Source organism: Drosophila subpulchrella, chromosome 3L (assembly GCF_014743375.2).
Source record: "Drosophila subpulchrella strain 33 F10 #4 breed RU33 chromosome 3L, RU_Dsub_v1.1 Primary Assembly, whole genome shotgun sequence".
NCBI lineage: Eukaryota > Metazoa > Arthropoda > Insecta > Diptera > Drosophilidae > Drosophila > Drosophila subpulchrella.
In genome coordinates, this window is record NC_050612.1 from 13,069,891 (window position 1) to 13,092,393 (window position 22,503).

General features: G+C 41.8%; 1 protein-coding gene across 4 annotated transcripts; it reads left to right on the plus strand.

Annotated features, from left to right (window-relative positions):
- Positions 1–517: 517 nt before the first annotated feature.
- Positions 518–21,686, plus strand: LOC119554531 (glutamate synthase [NADH], amyloplastic). 4 transcript variants are annotated; one of them, XM_037865481.1, is made up of 16 exons: positions 519–673; positions 8,710–9,191; positions 9,581–9,708; positions 12,795–13,881; positions 14,228–14,230; positions 14,409–14,575; positions 14,632–15,795; positions 15,856–15,986; positions 16,049–16,407; positions 16,464–16,609; positions 17,278–17,387; positions 17,451–17,584; positions 17,644–17,975; positions 18,041–19,525; positions 20,010–20,668; positions 21,188–21,686. In XM_037865481.1, exons 2-16 carry the CDS (start codon positions 8,877–8,879, stop codon positions 21,319–21,321), a joined length of 6,354 nt encoding a protein of 2,117 aa, XP_037721409.1. In that variant the 5' UTR covers positions 519–673; positions 8,710–8,876; the 3' UTR covers positions 21,322–21,686. The 4 variants fall into 4 exon arrangements, 3 of the variants coding, with proteins under 3 accessions (XP_037721409.1, XP_037721411.1, XP_037721410.1); XM_037865482.1 differs by lacking the exon at positions 519–673 and adding an exon at positions 8,443–8,569; XM_037865483.1 differs by lacking the exon at positions 14,228–14,230.
- Positions 21,687–22,503: the final 817 nt, after the last annotated feature.

The following is a 22,503-nucleotide window of genomic DNA, read 5'->3' on the forward strand; positions in this document are numbered from 1 at the left end:
ACAATGTTATTAATTTTAACAAAGCATACTTATTATTGTAAGCAAATTGTTACCTCAATAAGCCCCCATATAATATCCCCATCCTTTCTTCTTACATATTCTCTCGGAATTTCCTATGGAGAATCGCGTCGAGAAATTGATGTGCCTATGGTAATATTAAGGAATCTCACAAGGGCGGGAATTCGAACTTTGTGAACAAGAAAATAATTTATATTTTTTTAATTCACAAAACTTTTAATTCTATCCAGGATGAGCTTCAAACGAGATCAATAGATTATTGATATTATCAAAATTAGCCGTTATTTCAGAAAGCGAGGAAAAAAAAGGTAAGGTTCTTGTCTTTACTAACAACGTAAACAAAACGTAACATCAAGTTTTCTAAACAGCAAAAAGTAGAAAACCCCCTCGGTGGCCATATTTGTCCCTACTACTTCTTCTACTACTCTTATACTACTCAATGCGAATGCGATTTTCGTCCTATTCTCTTGAGAATTTCACTCTCTCTCGGTCTTTTGAAAAAAGCGGACGTATTCTGAAATCGCGGAAAAATTAGAAAATATTTTAAAGCCAAATCGAAGTGGAAGTGTTTAAAGCCAGTGGAAAAGTGAAAAACTCCAAAGTTCTTGGTTTTGTGGAAAGTGCAAAATAAATCAGTTTATCAGCAAAGTTAAAAGTAAATGAAGTACCTAAAATGTGTGGAATTCCTTTTTGTGTGGCTTAGAAAAATTTGATATGCAAATTACTTAACACACACATACGATACGAACCTAGCGAGCTTGATATTTACAAAAGGTTAAAGAAATAGGAGGAAATATGTAGGGAAAAGAGATTAGGGTTCCGACTCCCCTATTTCCCACTCTTTCCATTCGAAATTCCCGTAGGAGTTCCTCTGGAAAATCAATAAATTTTTACATGGCGCACAGAAACACGCACACAAATAAACGGGAGGAGAGTGGGGAAAGAAGAAGCATAGCCAGGAGAGCAGAAGCTCCCACACCATAACTTACAGTGGGGGGTAAGAAATTAGCTGCAGTTTGAGCTCTTGATTTATGGACACTTAAAAGCTATGATCCAAGACAAGGAAGTGTTTTTTTATTTGCTACTTGTTACTTTATTACTTTTTTAAAGTGATTTCGGTTAAAAAATAGTTAACTGTTTTAAATGTGTGAAGTTTAAAACGCTTTAACTAAGATTCTGTTTGAATTAATGTGTGTTTTATTTTATTTAATAAAGGAATTTTAGGCATGACCTATACTGTTTAAAACTTGTAAACGGTATGCATCTTGTTTTTGTTTGTTCTCATCCAACAAAAAATAAGAAAACTGTATACGAAAATAAATAAAATACAATTTTTTTATTTTTGTTTGTGAATTGTCCCTAGTATATGTTCATCATTAAATAAGGAGCAAAATTGAAATAATGGTAAAGTCTATTTTAAATTAATGACGTATTTAAATGTCCTTGACTGTAATTTGCCGCCCTGCCGCAAGCTTCCCGTTCTTGTTCTTGTTTTTGACGCTGCGAAGTTCTCTTCTCGATTGTGCCCCCACCCCTTTGGCCGCCTCTTCCTGCTCGTTGACTATTTTATGGGCTGTGCTTCTTGCTTGTTTCGCTATTTAACCCCCTCTGCCCGAGCCCCTGCCCCTGCCCCACCCCCTTTCACTCCACTGCAAACATGTGCGATGCAGACAGCTGCTCCTCTCTCCCGCTCGCTCCGCTTCAAGGTCAGAGTAAGGTTAGCTCCGCTCCGCTCTGCACCGATGGGCCATGGCAGTGATTTCTTCTTCACCGCTCCACTGCTTCCCCCTCATCATCATATCACATCTCCATCTCGCAAATAACAGTGGCGGCTGAAAGGCTACGGCCACCGAATGCCACAAATTGTTTTGCCTAATTGCCACATCAAAATTAATGACAGCCACTGTGTGTCTGTATGTGTGCTTGAATGTCCTTTCATACACAGAAAAAAGTTAGGAAATATACTTTGACTCAATCTTTAAAAAAAATAAACATTTTAATAGAACTGAAAACCTTAAGAGTAAATTAAAAAGTTGTTTTGAACTTGCGAAGTGATTTTAAGTATAAAAAAATTAAGTACCATAGATTGAAATATTTAAAATATCAAAAATGCATTAATTCTGCTTTTTACCTATTTATTGGTTCCAAAGTATTTTCTATATAACAGGCTATGTTCTTTGAAATTATAAATTGTTCGTTTCACCTTAATAGATTTAATCGAATTAATCTTAAAATAGATAATATTTTTTGATTTACTTTCATGAATTTATAAACTTAGATGGCAAAGTTTTCCTTACTACGTCATTGCCCTTTGACATTCACACTTTCTCTCTGCGTGGGCGGCAGCTTCCAAGTTTGCTCTCTGAGCCACAATCGCCCACCCGGTTTTCTCTCCTGACATAACAGTTATGTAATCAGCACGGCATTTTGTAATTTGCCGCAGAGAGAAAGGCTTTCTCAATTGGATTGCACTTGAATTTAAAGGATAGCGTTCTTGCCTTTGTTTTTTACCCATTTATGGGTTTGTGTGCCAGCACTTAAAAAGGATTGTGTGAAACTGAGTGAGCAAATAAAAGACCGTAGACAAAGGACTTAAGAAAAGATTGTGAAAGATTCCCCGGAAGTGCGAACCAAGCCTCCTCCTGCGGCCAAGTGCGTTTAGAGCTCTTTTGGGGCTTATAACGGATTTGTGAAGATAATGTGCCAAGCTAAACATTCTAGTTCTGAATGGATAGACAGAAGCGTAGTCATATTAACGGACATGCCTTCAAATCAAATTCTTTAGCCCCCTGAAATGGGATATACTTTGCGGTCTCGCTTGAACTAAGGTGGCGCCGCAAGTTTGGTTTAATGGTTCAGTGAATTTCCAAACGGAAAACTTTTCAATTGCGTCGCAGCCTCTAAATTGTGGGGGATATATAAAGCAAGTGCCCACACCAATTACGATAACATGACAATCAGTACCCTCTTGGATTCCCAAAAAAATAAAGTCTTGAGGTTAAAAGACATGACTTCGGTTAGTTTTCAATACCGAATTTATTCAGTAGATGAGAGAGATATACAACACATAGGAACACAATGGCCAAAAAATGATAAGAATAATACATTTGTTTTTCATAGATTATAAAGCTGTAAGATATCTTTAAAAGTAAGTGCCTTTTATAAGGGTATATACAAATTGAATACGATTGCTAGACTGATTAATTTCTTTTGAATTGCCATAGCTGACGTACCCTTAACTTTTAAATAATTAAATACCTTAGACTTTGTTTGATTTTCCATCGCCAGGATTACTTATAGTTGGGTGGGACGCTGATAAGCCAGGTCCCGAGGTCTATTATTGGAAGAAGCTAACAGAAGCACCCAGAAAACCTGGTAACCCTTTATCTGAGTCAGCTCCCCGCGGCAATTTACTTGGTTTCGATTTTCTTAATTCTAGTTATGAAAACACGATGGATAATGGGGCTCTGAAAGGGCAGGGCAACCTACCCCAAAGGTGCAACCCATCCCAACCGCATACGGTCATTGTAAACTAATGCAAATTGCGACGTTGCTTGTTTATTGACTGCAAACTGTAGTCTCCTCTTAATTAGCGGCGGGAGGGAACAGGAAAAAGGTATTGGGGTGGCGGGGTACTTTCCGCACCTATGCCATAAATAGCAGCCAGCTGCGATAAATTTCTCGGGACAGACAGGAATTTATGGAGAAAATAAACTTAGAAACTGGAAACTTGTTCAATGCTAAATCATACGTCTATGTTATGAGTATTGAAAATGGTCTAAATATTTATTTGAAAACCAATATCTTTTCAGTATAATACCCTGAGAAGAAATCTTTAGAAAGCAAGATAATTCGCTTTCAATCATACTGTTTGACGTTTTTAAATCGTTTTTAAATATGAAACTCATAACAAATAAACATTCATACTTGTGGAATTTCGAGTAAACCGCATGTTGTATTTCCCTTTATATGACAGATTGTATTTCTTGAAAGTGTTTACGCCTTTAATGGTATAATTCAAAATCCTGGAAAGAAATTGTTTATCTGAACCGTCAATTTACAATAACTCTGGATGCCAAGAATAACTTTGATGTTTAACAGTATTGCTTAATATGTTTAATCAATATACGCAAAGTTGAAGAACTTAATAACTTCATGATAATTGACGAATTATTAGCACTTCCCAAATACAAATTTAACTTTGGACCTTCAACATTTCAAGTTTAATTAGTAACTAAAATATTTTACCTAAGAGCCTCCCAATAAGTACAGCGCGTTTCAACACTTTAATAACACCTATTGATCTTTATCATCCAATCAAAGCTCGAGTAAGTTATCAGCAATTTGTCTGATTTTGTTATTAAAAGGGTTATTGAACAAGGTTAATTATCAGCTCTTACAGTCGTGGCGCCCACTGTAGGTGTAGATAAAAAAGTTCTCATAATTGTAATTACTTATACGTAATTCCGAGGCGCAATAAAAACCAAACCGCAAGATGCCCAGTGGAATCTCTAATTAAACAGTCGACCGGGCGATAATGAAAACCAATTGTAACTATTTTTAAACCAATTTAGGTGATCCCTTTCGGAATCCCCCCTCGAGTCCGGGGCGGAAACTTTGCACATCTGACTCAAGTGCACAGGTTGGAGGCCATAAAACAACGGGGGTACCAATAAAGTAGGTCCCGACTACCTGATAAGCGCCCAGCCGGGTCAGATAATGCGCATTTATAACGGCAATAGAACCCCCCTATGGATCCCCTCCCAAATTCTGGCTATATCATATCGTAAATCGTTGGAAAACAAAGTTTATAGCGACGGCGGCTACCGGAGTTCAGTTCTCAACCGATTTCAGATTGTGGAACGGAAGAAAGTCTTTTGCGGCTAATGGCATTTTCATTGTGGGATCCTGACACCCATTAGGACCACCGATTGTAATTATACCCCAATAATGGCCTCGTGACATGCCCCATCGCTTACCGTACTAACCACACGCAATGCTGTCGACGCACAATTTATTTATTTATTTCGGCATTTGGGGTTATTGAAACTTGTTGCCGGCGCTTGTTTACATTATAAATACATATATATCACAGGGGGTATCTATATATCGTACTACACAGATTTCGGGGGATATGTATATGTGGGCCACACGCGGCTGGCGCGTTTCAGACTTTGAGCGAACGCAATGGATGTTCTGGCTATATCTATGTACATATATCTCATCGTATCATCCGGTCGCCTCTCCATTCTGCGATCTATTCTCATCTGGTAGTCTGCAGACTTGTTTGCTATATTGGATTTCTTTACTTTTGTTTTTCCCTCCATTTCTTTTTATCCAAATATTTACGTTGACTTTTAAGCAGAGTTAGGAACAGGGTGTCTCCACCCATTAGTAAAAGTAATTATCCGAATTAAGTGCACTTAACTTAATGAAATGTCATAACAATTTCTAAGCACGTGATCAATAATTCCTGAGGAATTTTTGTTCTGAACGTCAACGGTTTATCTAGCTATAGTATATACATATATCTGTTTTGCTAGCATTATTCTGTACTCTGAAAATAGCCATCTATTGGACTTTTTGATGTGACGCATTTTAAGAGTTATGCAAGGAGAACGGCGGAAATGTGATGAATTAAAGAAAGGAAATGATAAATTGTCAATCAGAGAGACAGGTAGGGATGAGGATAGGTTTTATGGAACTTCAAAATATCGCGATATCTTATTTCGCCATAATAAAGACATTAAGTACCATTATATCTTTGATGACATAACCAAAAATATTTTGCAATCTTTTATCTGTTCTATGAAAGGAACATTCGAATTTATTTTAACCTTTGCTTCTGCATAAGTAAACCGAGATATGCATTTATTCAAGTCATGATTACCAAGTTATATTACGGCACTTTAAGTCATAAAAAGCTACCGAATTATTTCTATATACTCCTTTTTTGTGCTGGTCTATTCTTCTCCTACATAGGTAGAAACTTTTCCACTGTACCCAGATCAGATCATAGAATTCCAGTCCCGAGGTGGGCTATTGTCCCACGGACATACGTCACATTTTTACGTTCCACGAGCCTTATCGGTCCTGGGTTGTATTGTTGTATTACGCATGCAGCCAGAAATCGAACATGTGTATATTTATAGCCCATCCCTCTCAATCACGCATGCAAATCGTGAATAGCGCCTTGTAGCATTGCTCCCCAATGGAACGCCGTAATCTCTGCGCTCCGTTACCGTGAAATCCGAAAGGAAAAAACCTTCCCAAAGCAAACCCCCAAGTTAAGTTCACTGTGCCATTAGGTTCTTCGTGCTAGTGCCGTGAATGAGTCTTATCTGGGGTGTGGAATCTCATGGGGGGCGCGGGCGTGGGGTCTACCAAAGTTTATTAACTTATAAAAAAAGGAAATAAAACATAATGAAAGAGAATGTCTTCCTCTTTTCCCTACCTCGGCGGCAGACACTCGGCTGGCACATGTTAAAAGCCTGATACCAAACCGCCAAAAGAAAAAAACATCTAACAAACACAAGAAATTCGAGGGTGGTGATGATGATCGAACTATAGGATACCTGTTAGGAATAGAGTATATTTGTTTTTTACAGAATATTTTAAGATTAACATAGCTAATAAAACTATTTTCATCAGATAGTTATCACATTTCAAGGTCCAGATAAAAAACCCGCTAAATATAAGTTGTTTGTTAAAATATATGACCCCCTAACACCCAGCTCTACCTGGTAGATTCTTCGCCATAGAGAATGTTATCGCTTGACAAATTTTCGGCACTTATCTGCGAGGTGCAGCCGGGAACCGGTTCCCCCCATAGTCTCTGATCACCCGAAATCCCCCCAAGTGGCGAGACGGCGAGAATGTGTCACCCGAATGGTTCACCGAAGATTGCGATGTGACGTTGTAGCCCCGACCAGATAATTCCGATCGCTCTCTGGGACTTTGAACCAGCCTATGTCTATAATTCGTACGATTCAGTCGCCTTTAAGAGCACAATAGAAAGTCTTTGATAAGATGTGAAATGGTTTCCTATGGGGCAATAGCACCCATGAACTTGGAACTTATCTAATACTTCACTCAAATTTTTGATTGATTAATTTATGTGGCCCAATTAATCGAACGCCACTAAATTATTGGCTATTCTGGGAATAGGTATTTGGGAAAAATTTAATCAAGCGCGTAACGCTACGGAAAATTTTGAGACAGAATTCTAGACAAACATGATCTTCTAATGGAGAATCTATTTATATCGGTGCTCATATGGAGCAAGAAATGTATCTGAAAAATACATATTTTCAAATGCATTTCTCTGGTCAAAAGTTGAAAGACCCCATAGAGAGATATGTAAATGAAATTATTAGTCCGCGTGTGACAGTTATGGCTGAGCTGATCTGTCAAAGATCTTGAGATGGAGCACCAGCAAAATTAAAAAAAAATGTGTCTAAAATTATAACCAAAACAACAACTGACTTTGAGTCATTTTATGTCATTTTGATTTTGCTTCGTTTGAAAAACAGAATTCTTCTAGTTGTTTATTTCACATATTTCCAATTGTTATTGCTCAAATGAATTAATTGTAAATCGCATTTTAAAGCATTTGTTTCTATTATGCATGCCAATTGTGACGGTGTTTGATAGGTCTTTATGTATGTGTTTTGCAGTTGATAACGATTCTATTTGAACGATTCTAAACCACTGCCGTTCCTAGTTCGATAAAACAATGTAAATATGGGGCGATTCGGTTGCATTACGTGACCTCGCATTATTCAAGGTTCCACTTCTGGATGCAGTTGAACAATCAACCACACTGTCAATCAATTGAACGATCTATCGATCGTCGAACTGTCTATTTAGGGAGCAATTTAGAGAGCTCATTCAGCTGAAGTGGTGCTCAGAGGGAGGGGTGTGGAAAATGACAGTTCCTCGGTTTTTAACGCAATCCGACATTACGCAAGTAAAAACCTTTGTAAGTTCGATGTGAAAAAAAATGTTTTCCAAAAAAGTATGCCAAACGGCCAATACTATTTTTAAAAAATATCGAAGCAGGGAAATATATAATGTTCATTATATTCGATTTAAAAAAAATTGTGTTCTATTACTAGTATTCAGAAAATACGAAATTTTTCTAATATCATTTAAGTTTTTAGTAAAAATATATCTAGTACTGTATATTTGAACTGTAATAAACTAGATTTTTTACTAAAAGTTAAAATCAAAGAGGTTCGAGCTACTGAAGTAGGCCTGTAAACATTTTCCTGATAAGCAGGATTGCATTGCATGATATAGATTCGGAATTGAATCAGGCGCCTGATTGCGTGGGCAAAGAGAGAGATATAGGAGCCATATAGCATATAGGCAAGTGAGCATGAGAGTGTGCCACCTTTTCGAGGAGAGAGTCCGATCTTTCTTGGGGGTTCGACGCCGCTGGGTTGCTCCATCGGCGCTCATTCGCCTGTGAGCAGCCGTCAGTGTCGCGTGTGTCAGCAGCGGGATAAATAGAGAAAATAACACTAAAATTATCTAGCAGTGCATAGATGTATGTGTGTGCAAATAAGTGCAAAACGCAAGCGGAATAAAATAGCTAAATAACGTGCAAAAATCGTTTTTCAAGTGCAATAGCACTAAAACATCAAATAAATACAAATTAAAACGAGTATTTTTGTTATTTTTTTGCAGGCTACAATAAACTGAACAAACAGTGCTAATCAAAACCAGAAATAACTGTTAACTTTAAACGGTGTGAACACGCGAATTGAACATAGAACCAATTTGAAAAATAAACCGAGTGGAAATCAAATTAGATCCCGAGAGACTTTCAGCAAGTGCAACGGTAACAACGTATAATGGCACCAACAATCACTGACAATTGCGAATTTGAATGTGCAACTGTTGAAGCAACAACAACATCAACGACCACCATCGGTGATTTCGATCATTTCGATAATTCGGCCATCGGCGGCAGCAGCGATAATATCGAACAATCGAATGAATTGCATTTGAGCGGGCAGCAGGATCAGGATGTTCAGGAGGAGGAGCAGCAGCAGCAGCAGATGCCATGGGAGGCACCTGGTAAACAGGGACTCTACGATCCCCAGAACGAGCACGAGGCCTGTGGAGTCGGTTTCATCGTGGCCATCGATGGCAAGCGCTCTCACAAGGTAAGGATCAAGGAGATATAAAATGATTTCGAAAAAACATCGTGAAACATTATAAATTTAAAAAAAATACGCCACAATGTTTTGAATGTGTTTTATTTAAAACTTTTTGAGAAATTAGCTTTGTAAAAATCATAGTTTTCAAAAATATTTCAGTTTTGCAAACACGATAAATCCAAAACCTCTTTCTTTTATTTTAATATGGTGTTTCCTTCCTTTCGTTTGTTCTATAATGTTTTATTCATAACAACGTGGATTTGTCTGTTGAATTTAACATCCATTAACTGCATTTTTCTTATCTAAGAAATTTTTATTTATAAAAACGGTATGAAGGACTACTTTATTATTATATAATAACTATATATTTTTCTACCTTTCTTTCGTACCTATAGATTCTACGTGATGCCCAGACCTTGTCAGAACGGATGAATCACCGTGGCGCCTGCGCCTGCGACAATGACACTGGCGATGGCGCTGGCGTCTTGGCTTCCATTCCTCACGGACTCTATTTCAAGGCTCTGTAAGTATATATCTCTTAACATTAAATATATGTTTATTTATGCCGGTTCCTTCTGGCGCCGTCGCCATTGATGAGCGAACCGCTTACACGGGACCTGTCGATAGGGTAGCGGGGCATAGCGAAAAGATATAGGGGATCTCGTGCGCGAAATACAAAAATAACTCAAAGCTGTCGTGTCATTTGTCGCTGTCTATCAGTGAAGATCTACTCTGTAAAAAAGTATCATTTATTTTGGGTTGGATTTGTCGAACTGAGATATCTCTAAGGATCTGAGACTCAAAAATTTTACTTTCACGATTTCAAGTATAATATTTAGAACTATGTATATTTAAATATGATCAAAAATTAAGAATAAGGTCTTTTGAAATCTTTTCTTCCTCGAATTACCAATTCCATTTTATGAAAGGCTCATAAGTAGAAAGCTCAAAAAATCACATAACAATTGAGATTTAAGTGAGATTTATTGGCTAAGCTTAGCTACTGAATGCAACAATGTATGAATGAGTTAAATCAAGTTGTGCACTTGAATAATTTATGATCTAGTTTCCACAGATCTCGGTGAGGGCATTACAATTTAGCACTTGGCTTTTAGCAATGACTTCCCTTTATTGGCTGAATCTCAAAGTACCAGTACCGTATAGAAAGCAATCGAGCACGTCAAAAATAGTTTGCTGAAATGAGGCACATCCACAGATCGGCAGATATATATCCCCACTGAGATGAGGAGACCCAGACCCAGCCACGGTCATGTACATATAGTATGTACATATGTCGGAGAGTATTTGCCTACCTATAGAGATCCAACAATTCAACATCTGCTCTCTGCTCCCGTCCGATGTTTTTTGTTTTCTATTTATTTTGTCAGCATTTTGGCACGGTTCTTGTTTTCGTCACGCTTTGCTCAGAACCTCAAACATACATACCCGTAGTATATATTTTTAATGGGCTATATATGGCATAAAACCTTTTTTTAGTGACTAGCCTAAGTGGGTAACAGAATTAAGGCCATTTGCAGGCAATTACTTGGTGCAAATTATTCCATCGCACAAAATTATATTATATTATTTAGCTCAACTACGCGAAATGGAAAAACACGGCAATGTCCCCCACTCGTAGCTTTCACGGGTTCACCACTTTATCCAGTGTACCAGATGTGCATAGTAATGAGCCTTGGTCTGGTTAGAATCAGGCGATGCAAATTAAGACCGATTTGGGAATTTTAACAGTTGATATTAGATCGGCTTCAGTTATTTTACTCTATTAAAATTTAAAATATTATATAAAAATCTGTTAAGGACAATATTAAATTGAAATTTTTATAGAGTGTTGTCCAAGTTTATTAAGGTTAACTGATTTTGATCGGTTAAATCAAAGTCAAATGTTGAAAAGATCGCAATGATTTTAAGCATTTAAATCAAAGCTCAATTACATTGACCTTTAATTAATATTTCATTCAAGTTTTAATACTATTTTGGTTGCCATGTGCTTATTGTAGAGTCCTCAAAAAATAATAAAATCATTTTGGGCTGAACAGCTTCTGAATTTGCCCGCCTTTTACTCCATTACAGCCCATGGAAAGCGTATCTCCCGAACCCCAGCTAATAAAAACGGCACTGTCCCATCGATTTACAACTCAATATGCGCTAATCAATGGCGCGAATTTGCAACTATTTGCTAAGTAATTAGTAGACCAGATGTCAGAACATATAATATACACAATCTGTTAGGTGATAGATGGATGGTCACAACTGGTTGGGTCATTAAAACGCGTAATGTCGCACGACAGTCCCATAAATCTAGTTTAATTATTGTCTGGCCGGGAGCTTAATAGTAATGTCCGAACACTTTTCGGGGGGTTCTGGAGGTCTTGGGGTTCCGCTTGAGGAAAGAAATTGTGAAATACTTTGCATGCCAATCAGTGAGGATGAAATTCGCTCTAGACACGCACGTGCCAACTGATGGAGAGCATTTTAGATTGCGATCTGAGAGCAACAAGTCGGCGAATGCCAAGTTCAAGGACCGCTTCAAGTCTTGGACTAATTGCGAAAAATATGGCAAAACACTTAGCCAGTACGTCGTCCATCGGATCGGGCGGAATTCTGAGGCGTAATAAGAACAAGCTTGGGTTGCAGTATAAGCTCAGCTCAATCTGAAATGCACTTGGAGAAAAACTTGACAGTTTTGGTTAAATTTCTCTGTACATACTATATAAATATATATAGTATTATACTTACACTTTTTTTTTTAATTACTATATTTCAATAGTAAAGTTTGAATTCCTTAACTAAAATTATTTATAATTTCCTTATTCCTATCCTTTGTTCCTTAATTGAATTGTTTATCAATTTTAAAGATTAAATAAGTGGATTTGATTTATTTATTTTGTTTGTATAAAATACACATGCTTTTTTCTCAGTGCTAGAATGCATGTCAGACGATTTAAGCGGTCCGGTGGGCGGGCTGGGAGGAATGTGGGACTGCTATGGGTTGTGACGCCTGGACCGCTGACAGCTTCTCCATAGAGGGATGTTGATAAGGTGCGACTTGCGGCGTACTCATTTCGTCACAAGCGCTCAATGGATTCCGTTGATTTGGAATGGCGCGATGAATGAACGACTGAACAACTAACCAAGTAGAAACCTGACTATGTGCGATTTAATGGCGCATTACTATTAGACCAGCGAATTTATCCAAGTAGTGCGATGCGACACAGAATCTGACCAGAAAACTATAAATTATTTACAACTCGTATAAAAATAGTTAAGAATGTTGATGATTTTCATAAAGTTTTTCAAGAGCTGTTTTAATTCTTTAAATATAAAAACATGTGAAAATATTTAATATTTATAAAACAACATATATTTAATATTTAGAATTCAAAATACAATGTACTATACCATAAAAATGCAAGATAAAGCTATTAATCTTTGATAAAAAGTACAGAACATCCAAATCTCTAATATTTTTACCTTTTATGAAATAATTAAAATATGATTATAATACAAATACATTTTATTTAGAAAATTTAAAAAAGCTTTCGAATTGTTTTTAATTTAATATCTTTTTTTCCCAATATCCATTTGCAGTGCCAAGCAGGGTGTAACCTTGCCGGAGTTGGGTGATTATGCCACGGGCATTTTCTACCTGGATGAGGCCCAGCACGCCGCCGCCGAGAAGGAGTTCGACGAGCTGGCCAAGAGCCTCGGCCTGGAGGTGATTGCCTGGCGCACTGTGCCGGCCAAGCAGTCGGCTATTGGCGGAGTGGCCCGCAAGTCTGAGCCCCTGTCCCGCCAGGTGTTCGTCCGTCGTCCTGAAGGCAGCGATGAGAAGGCCTTCGAACGGCAGGTCTTCGTCCTAAGGAAGAGGGCCAGCCATGAGTTGATCAAACCAGGGCGGCGGTTCTACATCTGCTCCCTGTCCGACCGCACGGTTGTCTACAAGGGTCTCTTCACTTCCGACCAGTTGTGGGACTACTACACGGACCTCAAGGATCCGGAGTTCGAGACCTACTTGGCTTTGGTCCACACTCGTTTCTCCACCAACACCTTCCCCAGCTGGGAGAGGGCCCATCCTTTGAGAGTCCTGGCCCACAATGGTGAGATCAACACGCTGCGGGGAAATGTAAACCTGATGAAGGCCCGCGAGGGTGTCATGCAGTCGGATCTGTTTGGGGATCAGCTAAAGAAACTGTATCCCGTGGTTGAGCCGAATCTCTCGGATTCCGGCAGTTTCGATTGCGTGCTGGAGTTCCTGACCATGGCCAGCGATAGATCGCTGCCGGAATCGGTGATGACCATGGTGCCGGAGGCGTGGCAGAATGACAAGACGATGCCGCAGGAGAAGCGCGACTTCTACCAGTGGGCCGCCTGTGTTATGGAACCCTGGGATGGTCCGGCTCTCATCAGCTTCACCGATGGTCGCTACATTGGCGCTGTGCTAGATCGTAATGGATTGCGTCCATCGCGTTTCTATGTGACCAAGGAGAACGTGCTGGTCATGGCCTCCGAGGTGGGTGTCTACGATGTGGACCCATCGCAGGTGACCCTCAAGAGCCGCTTGAAGCCGGGCAGGATGTTGCTGGTGGACACCAAGGAGAAGAAGCTCATCCAGGACATCGAGCTGAAGGCCAAGATCGCCAAGTCGAGGCCCCACTCGGAATGGCTGCAGCAGAAGGTGAGTTGTGGTTTATGGAATGAGTTGTATTCAGAAATATTGGGAGAGATAGTCCTTAATCAGTTTTTAGTTATAATACCTTAAATGGTATTACTATGAATATTTCTAAGATTTTTAAGATCTCCCACTATTTTTGTGCAACAAGTTCAGCCATCATTATTTACACATATCAGGCTCACAGGCTCGATTCCCACTAATCATCTCTAGACACAAACTCATCTCCAGACACAAAATTTTGGAAAACTAATGATCTAATAATCTATATCTGGTCTAAATTTGTCCATTCTCTCTCACGCTATCCCCTAATCTCAAAATGTGTGTTTATTTTGTTGTGGAACTGATGCAGATGGTGAGTTATAAAACCCAGGTTGCCCTAGGTCCTAGCCTTTTGTCCTTTGGCCCCCCAAAAAGTAGTGTTGAACTCGTTTTTTGCCTCCCCGTTGCGTTTCATTTTGCATGCTCTTTGATTGTTTTTAACTCTTGTTGTTTAGGAAAAAACTAATTTATATTATTTCATACACGAATAGATTACCCTGGATGAGGTTCGCAATGCTAATGTATTGAATACTCCGCCCGTGGACGAACTGGCCAAGCTGCCCGCCTCCCAGAGGGGAATCTTTGATCCCAGACTCTCTCTATTTGGTTACAGCACGGAGACGGTCAACATGCTGCTCATTCCCATGTTCAAGAACAAGTAAGTGGCTAAAACTAGTTCCATTTAATATATATAACCAATCTATGCTTTTACAGGAAGGAAGCCCTGGGCTCCATGGGCAATGATGCCCCTCTGGCATGCCTGTCCAACTTCCAGCCCATACCCTATGAGTACTTCAAACAGCTCTTCGCCCAGGTGACCAATCCACCCATCGATCCATTCCGCGAGAAGGTGGTCATGTCGATGCAGTGCCCCCTCGGACCGGAGGCGAATCTGCTGCAGCCGTCGGCTCAGCAGGTGCATCGCATTTGGCTCACCAATCCCATACTGAGCATTCCAGATACCCAGCTGCTCAAGCGGAACACGCACCGCGGCTGGCGGACCAAGGTCCTGGACATCACATTCCAGTATGACGAGGGCGTTCAGGGTTACCTCGACGCCATCGATCGTGTGTGCCGCGAGGGATATGCGGCAGCCCAAGCGGGTTACCAGCTCTTGGTGATCTCCGACCGTGGAGCAGGAATTGGAGGCAAGGTGGCGGTGTCCGCTCTTTTGGCTCTGGGAGCCCTGCATCATCACCTCATCGAGACGCTGCAGCGCATGAAGGTGGGCATTGTGGTGGAGACGGCCGAGGCCCGGGAAGTCCATCATATTTGTGTGCTCCTCGGCTATGGTGCAGATGCCATCTGCCCATATCTGGCCTTTGAATTGGCCCAAGCTCTGAGAGATGATGGAGTAATTGGTCCGGAGGTCAACGACAAGCAGATCTATGCCGCCTATGCCCAGGCTATTGATACGGGCATTGCCAAGGTAATGGCCAAAATGGGCATCAGCACTCTGCAATCCTACAAGAGCGCCCAGATCTTCGAGGCTGTGGGCTTGGGCACCGATCTGGTGGCCAAGTGCTTCCGCGGCACCCACAGTCGCATCGGCGGGGTGACCCTGGAGATTCTGGCCAAGGAGGGCTTGCAGCGCTATCAACTCACCTACGGCAAGGCCACACCAGACACTCGCATCCTTCGCAATCCTGGCCAGTACCACTGGCGTCATGGTGGAGAGGCCCACATCAATGAGCCATCCTCCATTGGCAGCCTGCAGGAGGCGGCGGTTAACAAGAATCTGGATGCATTCGAAGCCTTCAAGAAGACCACTCTGGATAGTGTGAAGAAGTGTGCTCTTCGTGGGCAGTTGGAGTTTGTCACAGATCGGCAAAGTATTGATATCTCCGAGGTCGAACCAGCCAGCGAGATTGTCAAGCGGTAAGGGATAGCTTAACTTATTATCTAGTAACTACTATATTAGATATGATATTCCTATAGTTTTGCCACTGGCGCCATGAGCTTTGGCAGCATCTCCTTGGAGGCCCATCAGACCCTTTCGATTACCATGAATCGCATTGGCGGCAAGAGCAACACCGGTGAAGGTGGCGAGGATTCGGATCGTTATTTGAGTGAGTCCTACTTAGAATCCATTTGAAATAACCTATTTTATCTGGAATGTTCCCCCCTACAGATCAGGATCCCAATCACAGCCGTCGATCGGCCATCAAGCAGGTGGCTTCGGGTCGTTTTGGCGTGACCGCTTCCTATTTGGCCAATGCCGATGATCTGCAGATCAAGATGGCCCAGGGAGCCAAGCCCGGTGAGGGTGGTGAGCTGCCGGGCTATAAGGTGACCAAGGAGATTGCCAAGACCCGAAAGTCGGTGCCCGGAGTGGGCCTAATCTCGCCTCCTCCACATCACGATATCTACTCCATTGAAGATCTGGCCGAGTTGATCTATGATCTTAAGTGCTCCAATCCTAATGCACGCATCAGTGTGAAGCTGGTGTCCGAAGTGGGCGTTGGTGTAGTGGCCTCCGGAGTTGCCAAGGTGGGTTTGGATTGCATATGTTACTAAGGGATGGTTATAATAACTGTTATATCTAGGGCAAAGCGGAGCATATTGTAATCTCCGGACACGATGGCGGTACCGGTGCCAGTTCTTGGACAGGCATCAAGAATGCCGGATTACCCTGGGAGCTGGGCGTGGCCGAAACGCATCAGGTGCTGGTGCTGAACAATCTGCGATCACGGTAAGTTTCCGACCAGGAGAAAGCCGGCCCAGAGCCAATCCCGCTCTCTCCTCTTGTTGTTACTAATCATGAACCGATACATTACTGAAAGTGCCTGGTTATCCAGATGACAGCGTTGGAAAACCTGTTCAGAACATGTATTCCCAAAAAGCAGAGATCCATTGATCATCGGAAAGTTGGGCTGATCCCCCTACACAACCCCATTGAAACTCCTCGTACATGTGGCCAGTGGGCGGTGGGCAGGAGGACGATGACACGGCGAATGGCGAGGGCGAATCTTGTCCAGCGAAAGAGATACAAAGAAAATATGTGTTTACTTTGAGAATGTATCTTGTATGTTTATAATGAACGAACCCATGGAACTGATCCTGTTGAAAGGAAATGGATGAATTGACATGATGGATAGAGAATCCCTTGATATTCAGATCCCGCTTCCAGCCAGCTGAAAAAAAATAAATCCAAACTCCAGTCCACTCGCTCTACTCCACTCCACTCAATCGCTCACTCGATCACGATCGTCGCGCTGTGCTCCATTCGTAATTTCTTCTCATTACATTGATCCTAACCTGGGGTTGAGTTAGCTAACGTTGCCTTCCTTTCTATGTCGTGTCTTCCCACTCTAAACGGTCTGGATCTGGATGATGATTGGATGATGCTCCTCCTCCCAGTGTGATTGTCCAAGCCGATGGACAGCTACGCACAGGATTCGATGTTGTGGTGGCTGCTCTGCTGGGTGCCGATGAGTTTGGATTCAGTACGGCTCCTTTGATTGTCATGGGTAAGTGGGGATAGAATTATTTTTTAATATTTAACTTAACTTCTTAATAATCCCTGAGTAAAGGCTGCACCATGATGCGCAAGTGTCACTTGAACACCTGTCCCGTGGGCATTGCCACCCAGGATCCTGAGCTGCGCAAGAAGTTCACTGGAAAACCAGAGCACGTTATTAACTTCTTCTTCATGCTGGCCGAGGATGTAAGACTAGAATTTATTATATTTACCCAAAATATACTCATTCTCAACCTCTTGTCCAGATTCGTAAAATCATGGCTGGTTTGGGTATTCGAAAGTTCCAGGACCTGATCGGTCGCACCGATCTTCTCCGTGTAGCCAGTCAACGCGATTCTAAGGCCAGTAACCTGGACCTCAAACTGCTCCTTCAGCCAGCTTTGGAACTTCGTCCTGGCACCAATATCGTGGGTGGATCCATCAAACAGGACTTCCAGCTGGAGAAACGTTCCGACAACCAGCTGATTGCCAAGGCTCAGCAAATCTTCAGCGGAGCCGATGATAATGTGACCGTCAAGATGCGCATCCACAATGAGGAGCGTGCCTTTGGTTCCACTCTAAGTTACCATATTGCTTGGTAAGAATTTGAGACACTCTTTTATAAGAAAATATTTTATATAGTATTGTAAATTTTCCTTACAGCAAATATGGAGAGGCTGGCTTGCCCGCTGGCAAGAGCATCGACATCTTCTTGGAGGGATCAGCTGGCCAGAGCTTCTGCGCCTTCCTGGCGCGAGGTGTTAATGTGACCCTGAAGGGCGATGCCAACGATTATGTGGGCAAGGGTCTCTGCGGTGGCAATGTGGTCATCACCCCACAGGATACGGCTCCCTTCGAATCCCATCTCAATGTGATTGTGGGCAATGTCTGTCTGTACGGAGCCACCGAGGGAACCGCCTACTTCCGGGGTATTGCCTCCGAGCGCTTCTGCGTGCGCAATTCCGGAGTAACCGCTGTGGTGGAGGGTGTGGGCGATCACGGATGCGAGTACATGACGGGTGGCCTGGTTGTGATCCTCGGTCTTACGGGACGCAACTTTGCCGCTGGCATGTCCGGTGGCATTGCCTATGTGTACGATCTGGATGGTTCCTTCAAGCCCAAGGTAAATCCGGAGAGTGTGGAGCTCCTGCCGCTGGAGATCGAAAAGGATGTGCTGCTGGTCAAGGAGCTCTTGGCCGATTTCATCGAGAAGACGGGCTCCAAGGTGGCCAAGGAGTTGCTGGATAATTGGGCCGAGGCCCAAGGCAAGTTCGTCAAGGTCTTCCCGTACGAATACCAGAAGGCTCTCAAAGACATGGCCGAACAGGAGGCGGTGGAGCAGCCTCTGAAATCCGCCATCGAGAATGGCAATGGAAAGCATGAGCCGCACATTAAGGACATCGAGGAGGCCATCCAGGATGTGGCGCTCGAGCAGAAGCGTGCCGATCGCGTGCTGGACAAGACCCGCGGTTTTGTGAAGTACAAGAGGGAGGCAGCTCCGTACCGAGATGCTGGCGAGCGACAGAAGGATTGGGACGAGGTGTACAACTTCCCGCATGTGCGCAAGAACCTCAAGGTCCAAGCTGCCCGCTGCATGGAGTGCGGTGTGCCCTTCTGTCAGTCCAACTCCACCGGCTGCCCGCTGGGCAACATCATTCCTAAGTGGAACGACCTCGTTTTCCACGGCGAGTGGCAGGAGGCACTGCGTCAGCTGCTGCAGACCAACAACTTCCCTGAGTTCACTGGTCGCGTGTGTCCCGCACCCTGCGAGGGATCCTGCGTCTTGGGCATCTCGGAGCCGGCGGTCACGATCAAGAACATCGAGTGCGCCATCATCGATCATGCTTTCGAGCAGGGCTGGATAAAGCCAGAGATCCCAGAGGTGCGCACTGGCAAACGTGTGGCTATTGTGGGATCAGGACCTTCCGGTTTGGCCGCCTCTCAGCAGCTAAACCGCGCCGGTCACTTTGTCACCGTCTTCGAGCGCAACGATCGCGTTGGTGGACTGCTGCAGTACGGCATTCCCACGATGAAGCTGTCCAAGGAGGTGGTCAAGCGTCGGGTGGACCTGATGGCCGACGAGGGCATCGAGTTCCGCACCAATGTCCATGTGGGCAAGGACCTCAAGGCCGAGCAGCTGCTACAAGAGTGAGTATTTTAATGGGATCAAGGGTGATCCAGATGTCCTTTAAGGTTATCGAAAAAAATATTTTTGCAATGAGGTTCACTTTAAAATCTTTTAATATACCATTTCCAACTTGGGAATCCAATATTAACTGTAGGTCTCTGAAATCTGTGATGATTCAAAATGATTTTCAAAAATTTCTTAAGGAACAATTAGTGCTTAATGTTTTCTTAAGCTTTAAAAGGGGTGTGAGACTCCAAGATCTTAGTTTCCATTATTATGGTTTTCAAAATTATAAATTTCGAATGTTCGTTTTCAGAATTTCCGAGTTTAATTACTCTAGAGAAAAATTGTCTTTAAATATTTACTCATCTTTCAAAGTTAATGAGTTCCCAAGATTTTAGTCTTTGAAGTTTCTTAAGGAACCATTTGTTTATAATCTTTACTCAACATTTAAAAGGTTTATGGAAGTTTTTAAGTGGAAATCTAAATCTATTAAATTTCCAGGTACGATGCCGTTCTCCTGACAACAGGATCCACTTGGCCCCGTGACTTACCGTTGGCCAACCGTGACCTGAAGGGCATCCACTTCGCCATGGAGTTCCTGGAGGCGCAGCAGAAGAAGCAGCTGGGCAACAAGAATGAAATAATCTCCGCCGCCGGCAAGGATGTGATCATCATCGGCGGTGGAGACACCGGATGCGATTGTATTGCCACCTCGCTGCGTCAGGGTGCCAAGAGCATCACCACCTTTGAGATTCTTCCGGAGCCGCCGCAGAAGCGTGCGGAGGACAACCCCTGGCCGCAGTGGCCGAAGGTCTTCCGCGTCGACTACGGACACGAGGAGGTCAAACTCAAGTGGGGCAAGGATCCGCGCCAGTACTGCACCACCACCAAGGAGTTCGTGGGCGAGAATGGCGCCATCAAGGGCGTGAACACCGTCGAGGTTGAGTGGACCAAGACAGAGACGGGCCAGTGGCGCATGCAGGAGGTGGCCGGTTCGGAGAAGTACTTCCCGGCCGACCTTATCCTTCTGGCCATGGGCTTCCTGGGGCCGGAGAAGACGGTGCCCGGCGAACTGGGGCTGGAGCTAGACCCGCGTGGTAACATCAAGGCCTCCAACGGACAGTATGGTACCTCCAACTCCAAGGTCTTTGCAGCGGGCGGTAAGTTTTATGAGTTTTAATTTATATTTAATATTAATCCTTCCAACTTAAAATATGTAGACTTTTTAAAACCACTTCATTTATCAAGGATAAGCATTAATCTTGAGTTCATAAAAATTACAATAGTTGTTCTTTATGAAGCTCCTAAAAAACGCGAATTCTTAAGTTTCATGAGTATTTAGTTTGCATCTTGAAATTTTGAAGAACTTAATTATATTTAAATTTATTTAAATGTTATATTAATCCTTGTAACATAAAATACGTAAACCTTTTAAATCCACTTCGTTTATCGAGTTAAAGCTTAGAAATTATAATATTTGCATCTTTATAAAACTCCTAAAAAACGAGAATTCTTAAGTTTCATGAGTATCTAATTTGTATCTTGAAATTTTGAAGAACCCCAAGACCATCGCAAATTTTTAATTGTAATTTAAACCCTGTTAACTACTATTAAACTTGAACTGTGTTTTTTTAATTTTTTACAAACTATTTAACTAACTTCTATTTATTTTACTACAGATTGTCGGCGTGGCCAGTCGCTGGTCGTCTGGGCCATTACCGAGGGTCGTCAGGCTGCCCGGCAAGTGGATTCCTATCTGACCGGCCGTCCTAGTGGGCTGCCAGGACCTGGCGGCGTCATCGGGACATCCTAAGCAGGATCTGCAGCGGCAGCCAGCGCAGCTAATATCAAGTTTTGTGTGCGTGCATCGTCCTTAGCCTAGAGCGAAATTCTTTACCGATTTGTGATTTTTATTTTCGCGATTTTAGTTTAGTTTACACTAAAAAAAAAGACTTGAGTTTTTTACACACCAAACCAAAACCAAAACGAAACACGTTTCATTTAGTTTTATTTTCATCGCAAGCTGGCTGGGAAATGTTTGTGGTTCGTCGAGATGCCCTCCATAGGTGATGATAATGCTGCGGCAGGAGTCAATTAAGAGTGCAAAATGATACAATGCTGATTGAAGCCAATCGAATACTTATATATCTTAAAGGAAATCGAATATCCGACAAAAAAGATCTAAGGACAATAACTAGAAACTTACCGTTATCGTTAAAAACAAAAAAATATTTAGAAAATGCATTTTTTTCAATGTTGTTCAACTTGTGTTGCCTGTTCTTTGCAAAAAAAATCAACAAAATATAAAAGTGAAAATTGATATGCTGATCTCCACCCTCCTATATACAATCTACCCATAAATCGTATATACAGACAGACAAAATGTATTAAACTCGGCCAATATCGAAACGCATTTTTTTAGATGTTGTTTGTGTGTTTTGAACTGCATTCGACCGTTAACCGCAGAAGTACCTAAGTGGCTATTGTTAAAGCAACTGTGCTCTTTGGCAGTTATATGTATGAATACAAGAAAAATACACTATTTATACAAAAAATATTTAACCCAACTGTATACCCTTATACATACATCTCTATATGAATATATTTATGTGCAAGCATTTGATGAAATAAATATTCAAACTATTACAAGCAGTCGCTGGATGTTTTTCACTATTACCTCTATACTATACCACTATAACCTCAGCGAATCTCTGGATGTCTTTTGTAAAAAGGTTCATTGCTTTGTAAGGATTATAATTTTTAACGGAATCTTTTAAATTTTGAAACCAAACAATTTATTATACATTTTTCACTATTTTAAATATTAAATTTTCCCCTTTTGTTATAGTTAACAATACAAAAATACACAAAGTACACATCTTAAAATCCAATGGAGTGAACCAAATGTGTAACAATACTTAATCAATTATTTTAATACTCATACAAATTATAAAAACTGGCAAAATTTATATATTTAATATTTGTTTAATTCTTA